Source organism: Culex pipiens, chromosome 2 (genome assembly GCF_016801865.2).
Source record: "Culex pipiens pallens isolate TS chromosome 2, TS_CPP_V2, whole genome shotgun sequence".
NCBI lineage: Eukaryota > Metazoa > Arthropoda > Insecta > Diptera > Culicidae > Culex > Culex pipiens.
Window position 1 is genome coordinate 195882926 of NC_068938.1, and position 14885 is coordinate 195897810.

General features: G+C 36.0%; 2 protein-coding genes across 3 annotated transcripts; one reads left to right on the forward strand and one right to left on the reverse strand.

Moving 5' to 3' along the window:
- Positions 1 to 104: 104 nt before the first annotated feature.
- LOC120415871 (uncharacterized) lies at positions 105 to 1155 on the reverse strand. Its single transcript, XM_039577508.2, has 2 exons — positions 826 to 1155; positions 105 to 768 (listed from the first exon to the last, which is right to left on the reverse strand). The coding sequence occupies exons 1-2, from the start codon at positions 1095 to 1097 to the stop codon at positions 249 to 251; spliced, it is 792 nt and encodes a 263-aa protein (XP_039433442.1). The 5' UTR covers positions 1098 to 1155; the 3' UTR covers positions 105 to 248.
- Positions 1156 to 1693: 538 nt separating this feature from the next.
- Positions 1694 to 11941, forward strand: LOC120415870 (syntaxin-12). 2 transcript variants are annotated; one of them, XM_039577507.2, is made up of 5 exons: positions 1694 to 1872; positions 10201 to 10524; positions 10585 to 10750; positions 10806 to 11070; positions 11132 to 11941. In XM_039577507.2, exons 2-5 carry the CDS (start codon positions 10268 to 10270, stop codon positions 11308 to 11310), a joined length of 867 nt encoding a protein of 288 aa, XP_039433441.1. In that variant the 5' UTR covers positions 1694 to 1872; positions 10201 to 10267; the 3' UTR covers positions 11311 to 11941. The 2 variants fall into 2 exon arrangements, with proteins under 2 accessions (XP_039433441.1, XP_039433440.1); XM_039577506.2 differs by having other exon boundaries at positions 1696 to 1872; positions 10231 to 10524.
- The last annotated feature ends 2944 nt before the right edge of the window (positions 11942 to 14885 follow it).

Below are 14885 nucleotides of genomic sequence, written 5' to 3' on the forward strand. Positions count from 1 at the left end.
ATTGGTGTGCTGGAAAATCGATTTTGTCATTACACCCTAATGTCCCATATGCATTTTCATCACAATTTTATTAGTTTGCAAAAATATCTGTCAGTAATTTGTTTAAAGAAATTTTAATCTGCGTTTAATTGTTTCGTTTAATTTTATTCAGACTTACAATGTTTTATCAGCACAAAGTAACTCAATGTTTGTTTAGATATCTTAGGTACATTAATTCAAATCAACTCATTTTCCACCAATACATATCTCTACACGGTTTCCTCGTACTCCACCACACACTCTTCCCCCTCCTCGATGAAATCATCATCGTCGTCGGTAAAAGTAATCTCCTCGTTGGTCTCACCCGCTCCGGCCGGTGTGATTTCAATTCTCACAACCGAACCCGGCTCTTTGGTCTTGGCCGGCGCTCCCGAAGACTTGTCCTTCTCGACGCTCTGCTGAAACTTGTTATCGATGAGCTGCTCGACCCTCGTCATCTTTTCACGCAACCGTCGGTTCGCGGACCGCAGAGCCCGGATCGTTTTGTTGGCCTTTTCCAGCTTTGCCACCAGCTTCGGGACCATTATGACCGCCTCGTGCGAGGTCAGGGTGGACATATCAATGTCACCGGCGTACCGGATGGACCTTTTGCGGGTCTTTTCACGCAACCTCTGCCGCTTGACCTCGGGCGGTGGGTCTTGGTAGTACAGCTGCTCGCTAGGTTGGGCGACTTCGACCTTTCCATCGGAAATTACGTAAAATTCCTGATAGTACGGGGTGTCGCAAACACTGGAATAATTAACAGAAATTGAAATTTATGTAAGTTTTACAATCAAGTAAATTTACCTGTCCACGAAGATAGCCGGAACCGCACTGGCCAGCAGTTCCCGCTTGTTGTCCGTGATGGTGAAGCTGTCCCGGTGGAAGTGCTTCGAGCAGAGCCGCACCGTTTCGTAATTTATCGTCTCCGGGTCGAGGTGACCCACGTTCGGGATGGCATCGAGCCACTTGAGCCGGCGTTCCGGATCCCGCGGGAAGCGGTGCTTGGACACCAGTCCGTCCGCGCACAGATTCCGCTTGTGGAAGTCGATTCCACACGACGGAACGAAGCACTTCATGTTTGTGTTTGCGGGGAATAAAACCAAAACAAGCGGATTTGTTTTGTTTTCGAATTTTGAACTGTCACTTTGACGTTTCCCAGAAGTGGCAGTTCGAAAAATCAGCTGACGATAAACTTTTTGTTTCTTTCACTCTTTCTTCTTCAACTGTTATCTTTCTGTTTCATTCGTTTATGTATTTGGTTTGGCAGAGTTGCTGGAAAATGTATTTTACGACCAATTAAATTAAATGTTTCATAAAAATAGTGACCCTCCCCTTGTTCAATAAGAAAATATCCTAACTGAAACTGAACTGAAATGTTTATGTAGTTGACTTTAACCTAAATAATTTTTTATAAAAGTTTGTGAAATGTAACCTTAGCACAATAAAAAATGCTTAATAATTTTTAAAATATATCGAAACTGGTTTGTAAAATAAAAATCTACTCCAGCTGATCTCACTGCCCTCGAAAGCAAAACAAAAACAAACCGTGTAAGTAAACACAAAAACCGAGCGAGACAGCCGACGTCGACTGTTTTTCTCTCGCCACCACCTCTCTTGTTTGCTTCACGTGCTACCCCCCAACACTATAGCAGCAGTGACGACTGATGTATTTTGACTTGAATTTCTGACACAAAATCCAGAGCCCGAGAGACAAAGTGATTGCTTTGGGGCGGACTCAATCGACGCGTTTTTCGGCTAATTTAGGCGTCAAAAGTGTAATTTCTTGTGCATTTCGTGAAGATCAAGGGACGGGCTATCCAGTGATACCTTACAAGTGCGGATTTGAAACAGGTAAGTGGAGTTTTTTGAGGTTTTAAGTCGCTCGATGACATATTTGGCTTAGTCGAAGTCTGAGTCATTGTTGTTCGATGTAAATTTGCACAGGAAACAACAATATTTATCAGCGTTACATTTGCTATGCAATTTAGTTTAATGCATGTGAAGGTCGGTGGTTTCGGCATTTTTAATTTTAAATTAATTTTGACTTAACCGAAGACTTGGAAAGCTTTGCGGCGTATTAAGTTACACACTTTTACGCACTTCGTACTTATCCTTGAGATATGACATTGTATGGCTTTGCTGTTGCGACGTTTATGTTTAAGCCGTGCCTTCCAATTATGTTCATGTTCTGAGAGTTAAGTTGAATTGAGTTAATAACCTAGAGTGAAAAAGATAAACCTAATAATAAAATTTTACCATTTGTATACATCCCAAATTTTTTTTTTTTATTATTATTTACAAATTGTGTTTTTTCCAATTGGGTACTAAAGCCATACGTAAATTTTTATGTACAACGGTAAATCGCACGATTAAAGACCATAGAGCTTTATGACGTTTCGCGTACACACACTAGCGCACCATTTGATTATGCTGGCTGACAAAATTTAACCTCACTTTTTTTTTGTGTACGTACACGCAATACATACGCACGTAGATTACTCTATTGCTGATCACTTTTTTCATTTTAATGCAAAAAATAATGACAAGACAACATTTTTTCGATGGATCAACTATGGTCCCCTGGAACGAGCTGTCAAGTAGAAACTTTTCTGTCAAGAAGGAACGCGGGTTAATTTTTCAAAATTGATTAAAAAATCTATTTTAAACTCTTTGTGGTTGTACGGTTCAATGTACTCAGAAAAAAAAGCTTTATCGCTGTAAAACATAATATCAGCAATCTACGCTTTATTTTAGGACCCAATTTAAGTCAATTTTCATCTATCGAAAACATGCTTTTATTATCTTTTTTAGGTAGGGGAACTAAACCCTTTCTCAGCCTATTTCTATTATCGGCCTATCAGCACTTTGATCATGAATTACAGCTTAAATAATAGGAAACCCATGGCGCATTGGTTGTTTTGAAAAAGAAATCTAGAATTATTTTGATTTTTTCAATTAATTTTTCCATCTGTGTTTGGGAAGTGCAGTTACAGAGGCAAATTTATGCCACTCTTATAGGGGGGTGGCGTCGCTATTATTAGACCACGTTTTCTACTTTTTCTCCATCGAAACCGACTACTTTATCGACTTTATTTTGCTGGACGAGATAAGACGCTTCTATTTTTAGACGATGACTCAGCACTTTTCCACTCTTGCACTTAAAAAAATGGGAAATTTCCTTGACGGAGATTTGGTGACAAATACTAAAACGAGTTTTTCTCGGAACACTTTATTTGGCATAAATGAAAGGTAAATATTCGAAAATCTGTATCTTTCATATTGAAAGATAAAAGAAAGTAAAAGGTATTGATGAGAAATACTTGACCGAAATGTCAAGCTCATATCTGCGTTTATCCTGTTCGTTCTTCTTCGTTCTGATGGCCGAGCGGGCTAAGGCGCCAGTCTTTACTGCTGAGTTCGAATCCCATTGGTTGCAATTTTTTTGTGTTTACAAAAATTGTACATAGTACATTATTTTGACGAAGGTGATGTGCATGCTTTTGCATGCGATTTTACCATCGGATTTTTTGCGGTGTATGCAGCTTTTCCATTTTTTAGATTGTTCCCATGATCGATTATTTCTTAAATATTAAGTTTTCAAAGCCCAACAAATAAGTCCAAAAATAAAGTCATCAGAAAAAACGACATTTTTGAAGTTGATGTCAGTAAACGCTTAATTTTGGTCATTTTGATCATTTTGGCCAATTCGGTCATTTTGATCATTTTAGTCATTTTGGTCATTTTGCTCATTTCGGTCATTTTGGTAATTTTGGTCATTTGAGTCATTTTGGTCATTTCGGCAATTTTTCTCATTTCGGTCATTTTGGTCATTTTGATCATTTTTTAATTTTGGTAATTTTGCTCATTTTAGTCATTTCGGTCATTTTGACAATTTGGTCATTTTGGTCATTTTGGTCATTTTGCTCATTTTGGTAATTTTGCTCATTTCGGTCAATTCGGTAATTTTGATCATTTCGGTAATTTTTGGTCTTTTGGTCAATTTGGTCATTTTGGTCATTTCGGCCATTTTAACAATTTGGTCATTTCGGTAATTTTTGGTCATTTTGACAATTTGGGCATTTGGGTCATTTCGGTCATTTTGGTTGTTTTGGTCAGTTCGGTAATTTTGCTCATTTCGGTCAATTCGGCCATTTCGGTCATTTTGCTCATTTTGCTCATTTTGGTCATTTTGGTAATTTTGGTCATTTCGGTCATTTTGAGCATTTTGCTCATTTTGGTCATTTCAGTCATTTCGGTCATTTTGCTCATTTTGGTAATTTTGGTCAATTCGGTAATTTTGGTCATTTTGGTAATTTCGGTTATTTTGGTCAATTTGGTCATTTTGGTCATTTCGGTCATTTTAACAATTTGGTCATTTCGGTCAATTCGGTCATTTCGGTAATTTAGGGTCATTTTGACAATTTGGTCATTTGGGTAATTTCGGTCATTTTGGTCATTTCGGTAATTTTGCTCATTTTAGTCATTTTGCTCATTTTGGTAATTTTGCTCATTTCGGTCAATTCGGTTATTTTGGTCATTTTGGTAATTTCGGTCATTTTGGTCAATTTGATCATTTCGGTCATTTTAACAATTTGGTCATTTCGGTTATTTTTGGACATTTTGGTCAATTTGGTTATTTTGGTCATTTTGGTGATTTTGCTCATTTTGGTCATTTTGCTCATTTTGGTAATTTTGCTTATTTCGGTCAATTCGGTAATTTTGGTCATTTTGGTAATTTCGGTCATTTTGGTCAATTCGGTCATTTCGGTAATTTTTGGTCATTTTTGATCAATTTGGTCATTTTGGTCCTTTCGGTCGTTTTAACAATTTGGTCATTTCGGTCATTTTGACAATTTGGTCATTTTGGTCATTTTGGTTATTTTGGTCATTTTGGTGATTTTGCTCATTTTGGTCATTTTGCTCATTTTGGTAATTTTGCTCATTTCGGTCAATTCGGTAATTTTGGTCATTTTGGTAATTTCGGTCATTTTGGTCAATTCTGTCATTTCGGTAATTTCTGGTAATTTTGGTCATTTCGGTCATTTTAACAATTTGATCATTTCGGTCATTTCGGTAATTTTTGGTCATTTTGACAATTTGGTCATTTGGGTCATTTCGTTCATTTTGGTTGTTTTGGTCAGTTCGGTAATTTTGGTCATTTTGCTCATTTTGGTCATTTTGGTAATTTTGGTCATTTCGGTCATTTTGAGCATTTTGCTCATTTTGGTCATTTCAGTCATTTCGGTCATTTTGCTCATTTTGGTAATTTTGGTCAATTCGGTAATTTTGGTCATTTTGGTAATTTCGGTTATTTTGGTCAATTTGGTCATTTTGGTCATTTCGGTCATTTTAACAATTTGGTCATTTCGGTCAATTCGGTCATTTCGGTAATTTAGGGTCATTTTGACAATTTGGTCATTTGGGTAATTTCGGTCATTTTGGTCATTTCGGTAATTTTGCTCATTTTAGTCATTTTGCTCATTTTGGTAATTTTGCTCATTTCGGTCAATTCGGTTATTTTGGTCATTTTGGTAATTTCGGTCATTTTGGTCAATTTGATCATTTCGGTCATTTTAACAATTTGGTCATTTCGGTTATTTTTGGACATTTTGGTCAATTTGGTTATTTTGGTCATTTTGGTGATTTTGCTCATTTTGGTCATTTTGCTCATTTTGGTAATTTTGCTTATTTCGGTCAATTCGGTAATTTTGGTCATTTTGGTAATTTCGGTCATTTTGGTCAATTCGGTCATTTCGGTAATTTTTGGTCATTTTTGATCAATTTGGTCATTTTGGTCCTTTCGGTCGTTTTAACAATTTGGTCATTTCGGTCATTTTGACAATTTGGTCATTTTGGTCATTTTGGTTATTTTGGTCATTTTGGTGATTTTGCTCATTTTGGTCATTTTGCTCATTTTGGTAATTTTGCTCATTTCGGTCAATTCGGTAATTTTGGTCATTTTGGTAATTTCGGTCATTTTGGTCAATTCTGTCATTTCGGTAATTTCTGGTAATTTTGGTCATTTCGGTCATTTTAACAATTTGATCATTTCGGTCATTTCGGTAATTTTTGGTCATTTTGACAATTTGGTCATTTGGGTCATTTCGTTCATTTTGGTTGTTTTGGTCAGTTCGGTAATTTTGGTCATTTTGCTCATTTTGGTCATTTTGGTAATTTTGGTCATTTCGGTCATTTTGAGCATTTTGCTCATTTTGGTCATTTCAGTCATTTCGGTCATTTTGCTCATTTTGGTAATTTTGGTCAATTCGGTAATTTTGGTCATTTTGGTAATTTCGGTTATTTTGGTCAATTTGGTCATTTTGGTCATTTCGGTCATTTTAACAATTTGGTCATTTCGGTCAATTCGGTCATTTCGGTAATTTAGGGTCATTTTGACAATTTGGTCATTTGGGTAATTTCGGTCATTTTGGTCATTTCGGTAATTTTGCTCATTTTGGTCATTTCGGTCATTTTGACAATTTGGTCATTTTGGTCATTTTGGTCATTTTGGTCATTTTGGTCATTTCGGTCATTTTGGTCATTTCGGTCATTTTGGTCATTTTGGACATTTTGGTCGTTTTGGTCATTTTAACAATTTGGTCATTTCGGTTATTTTTGGACATTTTGGTCAATTTGGTTATTTTGGTCATTTTGGTGATTTTGCTCATTTTGGTCATTTTGCTCATTTTGGTAATTTTGCTTATTTCGGTCAATTCGGTAATTTTGGTCATTTTGGTAATTTCGGTCATTTTGGTCAATTCGGTCATTTCGGTAATTTTTGGTCATTTTTGATCAATTTGGTCATTTTGGTCCTTTCGGTCGTTTTAACAATTTGGTCATTTCGGTCATTTTGACAATTTGGTCATTTTGGTCATTTTGGTTATTTTGGTCATTTTGGTGATTTTGCTCATTTTGGTCATTTTGCTCATTTTGGTAATTTTGCTCATTTCGGTCAATTCGGTAATTTTGGTCATTTTGGTAATTTCGGTCATTTTGGTCAATTCTGTCATTTCGGTAATTTCTGGTAATTTTGGTCATTTCGGTCATTTTAACAATTTGATCATTTCGGTCATTTCGGTAATTTTTGGTCATTTTGACAATTTGGTCATTTGGGTCATTTCGTTCATTTTGGTTGTTTTGGTCAGTTCGGTAATTTTGGTCATTTTGCTCATTTTGGTCATTTTGGTAATTTTGGTCATTTCGGTCATTTTGAGCATTTTGCTCATTTTGGTCATTTCAGTCATTTCGGTCATTTTGCTCATTTTGGTAATTTTGGTCAATTCGGTAATTTTGGTCATTTTGGTAATTTCGGTTATTTTGGTCAATTTGGTCATTTTGGTCATTTCGGTCATTTTAACAATTTGGTCATTTCGGTCAATTCGGTCATTTCGGTAATTTAGGGTCATTTTGACAATTTGGTCATTTGGGTAATTTCGGTCATTTTGGTCATTTCGGTAATTTTGCTCATTTTAGTCATTTTGCTCATTTTGGTAATTTTGCTCATTTCGGTCAATTCGGTTATTTTGGTCATTTTGGTAATTTCGGTCATTTTGGTCAATTTGATCATTTCGGTCATTTTAACAATTTGGTCATTTCGGTTATTTTTGGACATTTTGGTCAATTTGGTAATTTTGGTCATTTTGGTAATTTCGGTCATTTTGGTCAATTTGGTCATTTTGGTCATTTCGGCCATTTTAACAATTTGGTCATTTCGGTAATTTTTGGTCATTTTGACAATTTGGGCATTTGGGTCATTTCGGTCATTTTGATTGTTTTGGTCAGTTCGGTAATTTTGGTCATTTTGGTCATTTCGGTCATTTTGACAATTTGGTCATTTTGCTCATTTCGGTCAATTCGGCCATTTCGGTCATTTTGCTCATTTTGGTCATTTTGGCCATTTTGCTCATTTTAGTCATTTCGGTCATTTTGACAATTTGGTCATTTCGGTCATTTTGACAATTTGGTCATTTGGGTCATTTTGGTTATTTTGGTCATTTTGGTGATTTTGCTCATTTTGGTCATTTTGCTCATTTTTGTAATTTCGGTCAATTCGGTAATTTTGGTCATTTTGGTAATTTCGGTCATTTTGGTCAATTCTGTCATTTCGGTAATTTCTGGTAATTTTGGTCATTTCGATCATTTTAACAATTTGGTCATTTCGGTCATTTCGGTAATTTTTGGTCATTTTGACAATTTGGTCATTTGGGTCATTTCGGTCATTTTGGTTGTTTTGGTCAGTTCGGTAATTTTGGTCATTTCGGTCAATTCGGCCATTTCGGTCATTTTGCTCATTTTGGTCATTTTGAGCATTTTGCTCATTTTGGTCATTTCGGTCATTTTGACAATTTGGTCATTTCGGTCATTTTGACAATTTGGTCATTTGGGTCATTTTGGTTATTTTGGTCATTTTGGTGATTTTGCTCATTTTGGTCATTTTGCTCATTTTTGTAATTTCGGTCAATTCGGTAATTTTGGTCATTTTGGTAATTTCGGTCATTTTGGTCAATTCTGTCATTTCGGTAATTTCTGGTAATTTTGGTCATTTCGATCATTTTAACAATTTGGTCATTTCGGTCATTTCGGTAATTTTTGGTCATTTTGACAATTTGGTCATTTGGGTCATTTCGGTCATTTTGGTTGTTTTGGTCAGTTCGGTAATTTTGGTCATTTCGGTCAATTCGGCCATTTCGGTCATTTTGGTCATTTTGGTCATTTTGAGCATTTTGCTCATTTTGGTCATTTCGGTCATTTTGCTCATTTTGGTAATTTTGGTCAATTCGGTAATTTTGATCATTTTGGTAATTTCGGTCATTTTGGTCATTTCGGTCATTTCAACAATTTGGTCATTTCGGTCAATTCGGTCATTTCGGTAATTTTTGGTCATTTTGACAATTTTGTCATTTGGGTCATTCGGTCATTTTGGTTGTTTTGGTCAGTTCGGTAATTTTGGTCATTTCGGTCAATTCGGCCATTTCGGTCATTTTGGTCATTTTGGTCATATTGGTCATTTTGGTCATTTTGAGCATTTTGCTCATTTTGGTCATTTCGGTCATTTTGCTCATTTTGGTAATTTTGGTCAATTCGGTAATTTTGGTCATTTTGGTAATTTCGGTCATTTTGGTCATTTTGGTCATTTCGGTCATTTTAACAATTTGGTCATTTCGGTCATTTCGGTAATTTTTGGTCATTTTGAAAATTTTGTCATTTGGGTTATTCGGTCATTTTGGTTGTTTTGGTCAGTTCGGTAATTTTGGTCATTTTGGTCATTTATGGGTCATTTTGACAATTTGGTCATTTTGGTCATTTTGGTGATGTTGGTCATTTTGCTCATATTGGTCATTTTGGTCATTTTGCTCATATTGGTCATTTTGGTCATTTCGGTCATTTTGGTCATTTTGGTCATTTCATACATTTTATAACGTTTTTCACACTTTTTATATAATAAAACACTGTTTTGATTGTTTACACAATGGAAAAGATAAAAAAAATAGATATTTGGATAATTAGATAAACATAAAAATACACGTTAGAATTGATCAAGAGTTTCAGAAAGAATATTATTAAAATTCAAGTTTATTTTTTTATTGTTATTGGTGGATTTCTGTTAAACTTTTTTAAACTGTTTGCCCTTAAAATCGTAAACATAAAATCGTAAATGGTTTGATTCTGTAAAAGTATTGTAAAATTTGTAAATACAAAATAGAAAGTCATCTGAATATAAGATTTTTCATTCAAATTGAAGTTATGATTTCATATCATTGCATGTAAAGCTGCATTATTTGCAGGGATAATTTCTAATAATAAATTTTATGTGTAATTTGTTGTTTGATTGTATTTTGAGTTAAAATCAAAACTTGAAATCCATTTTTTTTCTCAGCCATAAACGACAGACAACTACTCAAAACAGCGCAGTCTTTTATCTCCTGACTAACACACCCTTTATCTCTAAAAATACTTTCATTTTAATCTCACGCTTTCATTCCAATGCAACTAACTACATTTCTGTTGAGTAAACCCATTCATTCAACTGGTCTCGGCGGCGTCTTATCAGCACCCATTGAGACGACGGGGTACTTAAAAAACGCTCATCCCAAGTCAAAAAGCTATCACGCCTTAGAAATTCTTGCAGCTTCCGCGATTAGAATTATGTCACAAAATTCCTTCAATCTCAACTCTCAGTCTCAATTTCACGGTCGTCCCTTTCACTAGCGCTAAACTGTAAGGGGAGCCCCCGTCTAACCAACACATGTCACGCGAGGGAACGGGCCTGTCCCGCACCGGATCTGGGAGTGGACCACGCGATTACGGTGCCACGAGTAGCAGCAGCGTCGGCATGGCCGATTCCAGCAACAACTTTGGCGGGTTTAGCCCGACCGAGTTCATCTCGCTGAGCGAATCGATCGCCGCGAACACGATCTTCGTGAAGCAGAGCTGGCAGTTTCTGGAGAAGGCCAATCGGACCATTGGGACCGCCAAGGACAACCAGACGCTGCGGGATAAGGTGTAAGTTGGGGGGTTGGGGTGGGTTGGAGTTGAAGGTCTTGATGGTTTGTTCAATTTTAGGCATGACCTGCAAGCTGGCACGAATCAGAGGGTCGCGACCACCAGCAAAGACTTGCAACGGTTAACGGTGGTCGTCCGGAGGGGCGACAAGCAGCAGAAGTTGCAGGTCGAGAAGCTCACGTCGGACTTTACCCACGTGGTGCAGATGTACTCGAAGAGTCAACAGGTAACGAATGGTCAAGCAACTCTGCTCCAGCAGCTACTGAACCCATTTCTTGCAGGTCATCGCGGCGAAGATGAAGCAAGTCTTCTTGGTGAGTGCCTCCCAGCAGGACGACATCAACCGGGACTCGTTCAGCGAGGGCAACCAGCAGGACCAGCTGCTCCAACGCCAGCAGCAAGCCGCCGCCCAAAGTCTCCAGTTTGAGCAGGACATGCTGCTCGAACGGGAGCAACGCTTTCGCCAGATCGAGGCCGACGTGCTGGACGTGAACCAGATCATGAAGGAGCTCAGCAGTATCACCAACCAGCAGGCCGAGGTCATCGGTGAGTAGTCCCCGCAACATCCCTAACCAACAAGAATATCTTAAATCGTTTCCCGTCGTAGACACCATCGAGAACACGATCGAGCACACCGTGTCGAACGTGGAGTCGGGCGCGACGGAGCTGGCCAAGGCCGCCGAGTACCAGAACCGGTACCGCCGCAAGGTCCTCATCCTGCTCATCATCGCCATCGTGCTGGGCGTGATAGTCACCGGCATTATCGTGTCCAAGCTGAAGAGTTAAGCAGGGATTTCATCAACTCTTTACTTTCTTCTGTTATTATCTGTAATTTATCCTAAACAATATTTTTATATCCTTTAATGTGTTGTAGAACCTACCTGTAAAAAAATAAGCTAAATAAATTATTCGTACGGAAAATAAAATTGGTGCGAATCTAAGCAGAAAAACATCAAACAATAATCAAACGAAATACTAAACCCACAAAAGGAATGTATTATAGCCGAACACAATATTATACAAAACTGACAAAACTGCAAAAACAGCAGCAAAAAAGTGGCACGCCGTTTGGGTTTACGCTTATAGAACCATCTCGAACAAAACTGTAAAATCTTTGGAGCTAGGCTAGGCTATGCAAAAAAAAAATGTAATAGATAATATTTCGCAGTTTTTTCGCTTTCTTGTTTTCGAACAAGTAGATAAAAGCAGCCGTTTACAAATATAAAAGATAAAAAATAAAAGACAAACGAACTGAATTGATAGAAATTCACACGAATCAAGAAGCAAGCGAAAGGGACTATTAAAAAAGCATAATCATTTTCGACGTGGTTTAAACATAACTAGTTTCGTAGTGAATATGTTATTGCAACCCAAAACAGTAAGTGGTAATAAAATTACAAAAATCTCAATAAAAAAATTGTTTTAATTCAAGGAAATTATTTTTTTTTGTGTTATATTCCTACTCGTCAGTCTTAATGTGTATTTAAAAAATTAGAACATTTTTTTAAGTACAGTCCAGACTCGATAATACGAAGGCCTCGGACGGATTTCACTTCGGATAATCGAAACACGAATTTTTTTTTTCATTGTCTTATTTTTGATTGTCGAGCTTAAGCATGACCCCTAAGCTACTCTCTAAAGTGATTCAGAATTTTTGAATCCAAGATGGTGGCCAAAATGGCGGTGATGAAATCTCGCATTGGTGGTTTTGTAAAAGTTACCTAGAAATATTTAAAAAATCTTTTTTTTTTAATTTACAGGGCAATCAACTCTTCAAATTTGACTAAAATGGGGTCGAGAAACATCAAAATTGAGTTTAAACTAAAAAATATTTAAAAAAAAATCGTAATTCGATTATCCGAAGTCTCATACAAACCTTCGGATAATCGAACTTCGCATAATCAAAACTGTATTGAGAAATATTTCGCTAAATATTAATTCTATTGTATAAAATAGAATTAATAACACAAAACAAAATTAAAAAGAGAAAACATCTAAAAATTTCAAAATTTAGACAAACTAAAACAATTAAACAAATTTAAAAAAAACATGTATTTTTAATAGTTGTAAGATCATAAATGTACAAAAATTTAAAGCTTAAAAAACTCAATTTATGAACTAAAGCTTAATACAGTAATTGTTCGGTAACTGGGCTGAGAACGTAGCCCAGTCATCGAATGTTGCTCGTTAACTGGACTGAACAAAAAATAACAAAGGGACCAACGATGAATAATATTTTCCAGATGAAGTATAAAAATAAAAGTTACTCAAATATATTTACCATTCTTACTATTCATATTTCTTTAATTGTAACCTGAAATTAAACTAAAGTTTGAGATAAGTTTTTTTTTATTTATTGAATATGATTTTTGCATCCATTAACCCCTCGGTCATTTTGGTTTGTTTTAGTTTTTTGACGTTTGTCTGCATTTTAACTGGGCTACGGCCCAGTTATCGGGCGTCCCAGTTAAACAACGCCCAGTTACCGAACAACTACTGTACCTGTCTATTTATTACTTAGTATTTGATTATTCTAAAACAGCTATTTTCTAATGTTAGGAGCTGGGACGGGACGGCTGGATAGAGTTTTCTTTTTGAGTGTTTGCGTTTGTATTCTTCTTCTGTTTTTTTATTGCAAGAAAATTCGTGTTCAAATACAAATAACAAGCAATCTGTGATTCAGTTAGCTTGACAGTACAAATTTTCTTGATGATGTTTTTCAACTCAGTGCTCAAGCACGCGGATGACTTTTTCCTTGGTTGAAATGTTGTTTAGTTTTTCCTCGCAGATTTTTTTTAATTTGGCTGTTAAAATTTGTGGTTAGACGTGGGTGGAGAATCCTGAGTTTATGTTCCATCATTTTACGGTGGATCCGTTCATAAGGAGCTGCCGGATACAAATCACTAGAAATGGTTGGCAAATCAAAGATGACTCGAGGTAAATGATACGATACGATCACGACGAGTCACAAAATGTTCGTTTTCTTACTTCAATCTAAAAAAATCCTAAAAAGCCTGCAAGTCATTAAATGGGAGGGGAGATTTTTTCTTAGATCTGCTCCTGTCGTTGTCCCGTTACGCAAAGAAAGTAGTTGAATAGCATCGGGGCTGGCATTTACATAGATAATTCAGCGGCAATTTTTACTCAACTAATGTTGTTTGTGCGAAAGTTAACATTCCATAGGTCGCACGACCTAAGGTGTCAGAATCGAAAGAAATGGCTGGCAAAAATTCAAATTTGTACCAATTCGTTCACTTCAAAGAGCAAAAGTTTGTTTTTCAATTTGTGGAAACGTGTTGAAATGAAAAGGTGCGAAAAAATCAAATAGGCTAAACTGTGGCCATTTTTTTGTTTGCTTTTTTAAATCCAGTTCTACGATGTTGTTCCGTCACGCCACATTTTAATTTCACGGGAAGCACGGGTTTAATATTGTTCAATCTAGATGACATTTTTATGTAACGCGCAAAAAAATAACAATAGTTTTAAATGGGCAAAAGAATCGTCAGTTCATGAAATGTATTGTTTTTTTAAAATAAAATCTAGCAAAACAATGCCAAAGGGTCGTTGTGGGTTTGTAAACAAAGAGTGTATCCCTTTCATGCCAGATGTAAACATCCTTTAGCGTGAACAGGACACACTCTTTGTTTACAAACCCACAACGGCCCTTTGGCATTGTTTTGCTTGAAATGCTGATAAGTCAACATTCGGTGCCTTTCAATTGAAAATATTTTAATCAATCTATTAATGCAATTTACAATTATTTGTGAAATTGATTTGAAATTGTTTTATTTTTTCAACTCAAATTACAATACTTCTAATTTTCTCCTCATAAGAAAGGACTGGTTCAGGTTGACAGAAGCGGCCATGTTGAAAGTGGTTTAGTTTGACAATAGTTTTTTTTCTCTTTGTTTATCCCATCCCAGGTTAGGAGTTTTGAATTTCCAGAATCTGCAATTTTTCAAAATTCTCAAAATAGTAGAATCAAAATCAATTTTTTATTCAGTTTATCATGCAATTTACAGTTTCTGATCTGAATGCTAAATAAATTCTCTGCTCGCTGGGATTTCTTTTAAATCATCAATGAGAACACACTGAGGCATCGAACTGTATAATCGTGAGTTCTGAAAATCTCTACAAAAAAATCTGCATAATCTCAAAATTTATACATTAAAAACTAACGACATACAAAAAAAAAACTGAAAAAGTCTATCTTTTACAATATGGGACTGCAAAAATTATAAACATACTGATTCCTGCAATTTAAACATCTAAAATACCTGAATACTTTGGATTTCAGGAATATTTATATTTCCAAATTGTAATAATGTTAAATACAAAAATGAATTTATATTTTTTAATCC

Excerpts from the sequence above, each read along its gene's own strand:
- LOC120415871 (XM_039577508.2), bottom strand. The coding sequence starts at position 1,097 with ATGAAGTGCTTCGTTCCGTCGTGTGGAATCGACTTCCACAAGCGGAAT. Across the intron at positions 769-825 it reads CCGGCTATCTTCGTGGACAG|TGTTTGCGACACCCCGTACT; the intron begins GTAAATTTACTT and ends TAATTATTCCAG.
- LOC120415870 (XM_039577507.2), top strand. The coding sequence starts at position 10,268 with ATGTCACGCGAGGGAACGGGCCTGTCCCGCACCGGATCTGGGAGTGGA. Across the intron at positions 10,751-10,805 it reads TGTACTCGAAGAGTCAACAG|GTCATCGCGGCGAAGATGAA; the intron begins GTAACGAATGGT and ends CATTTCTTGCAG. Across the intron at positions 11,071-11,131 it reads CCAGCAGGCCGAGGTCATCG|ACACCATCGAGAACACGATC; the intron begins GTGAGTAGTCCC and ends TTCCCGTCGTAG.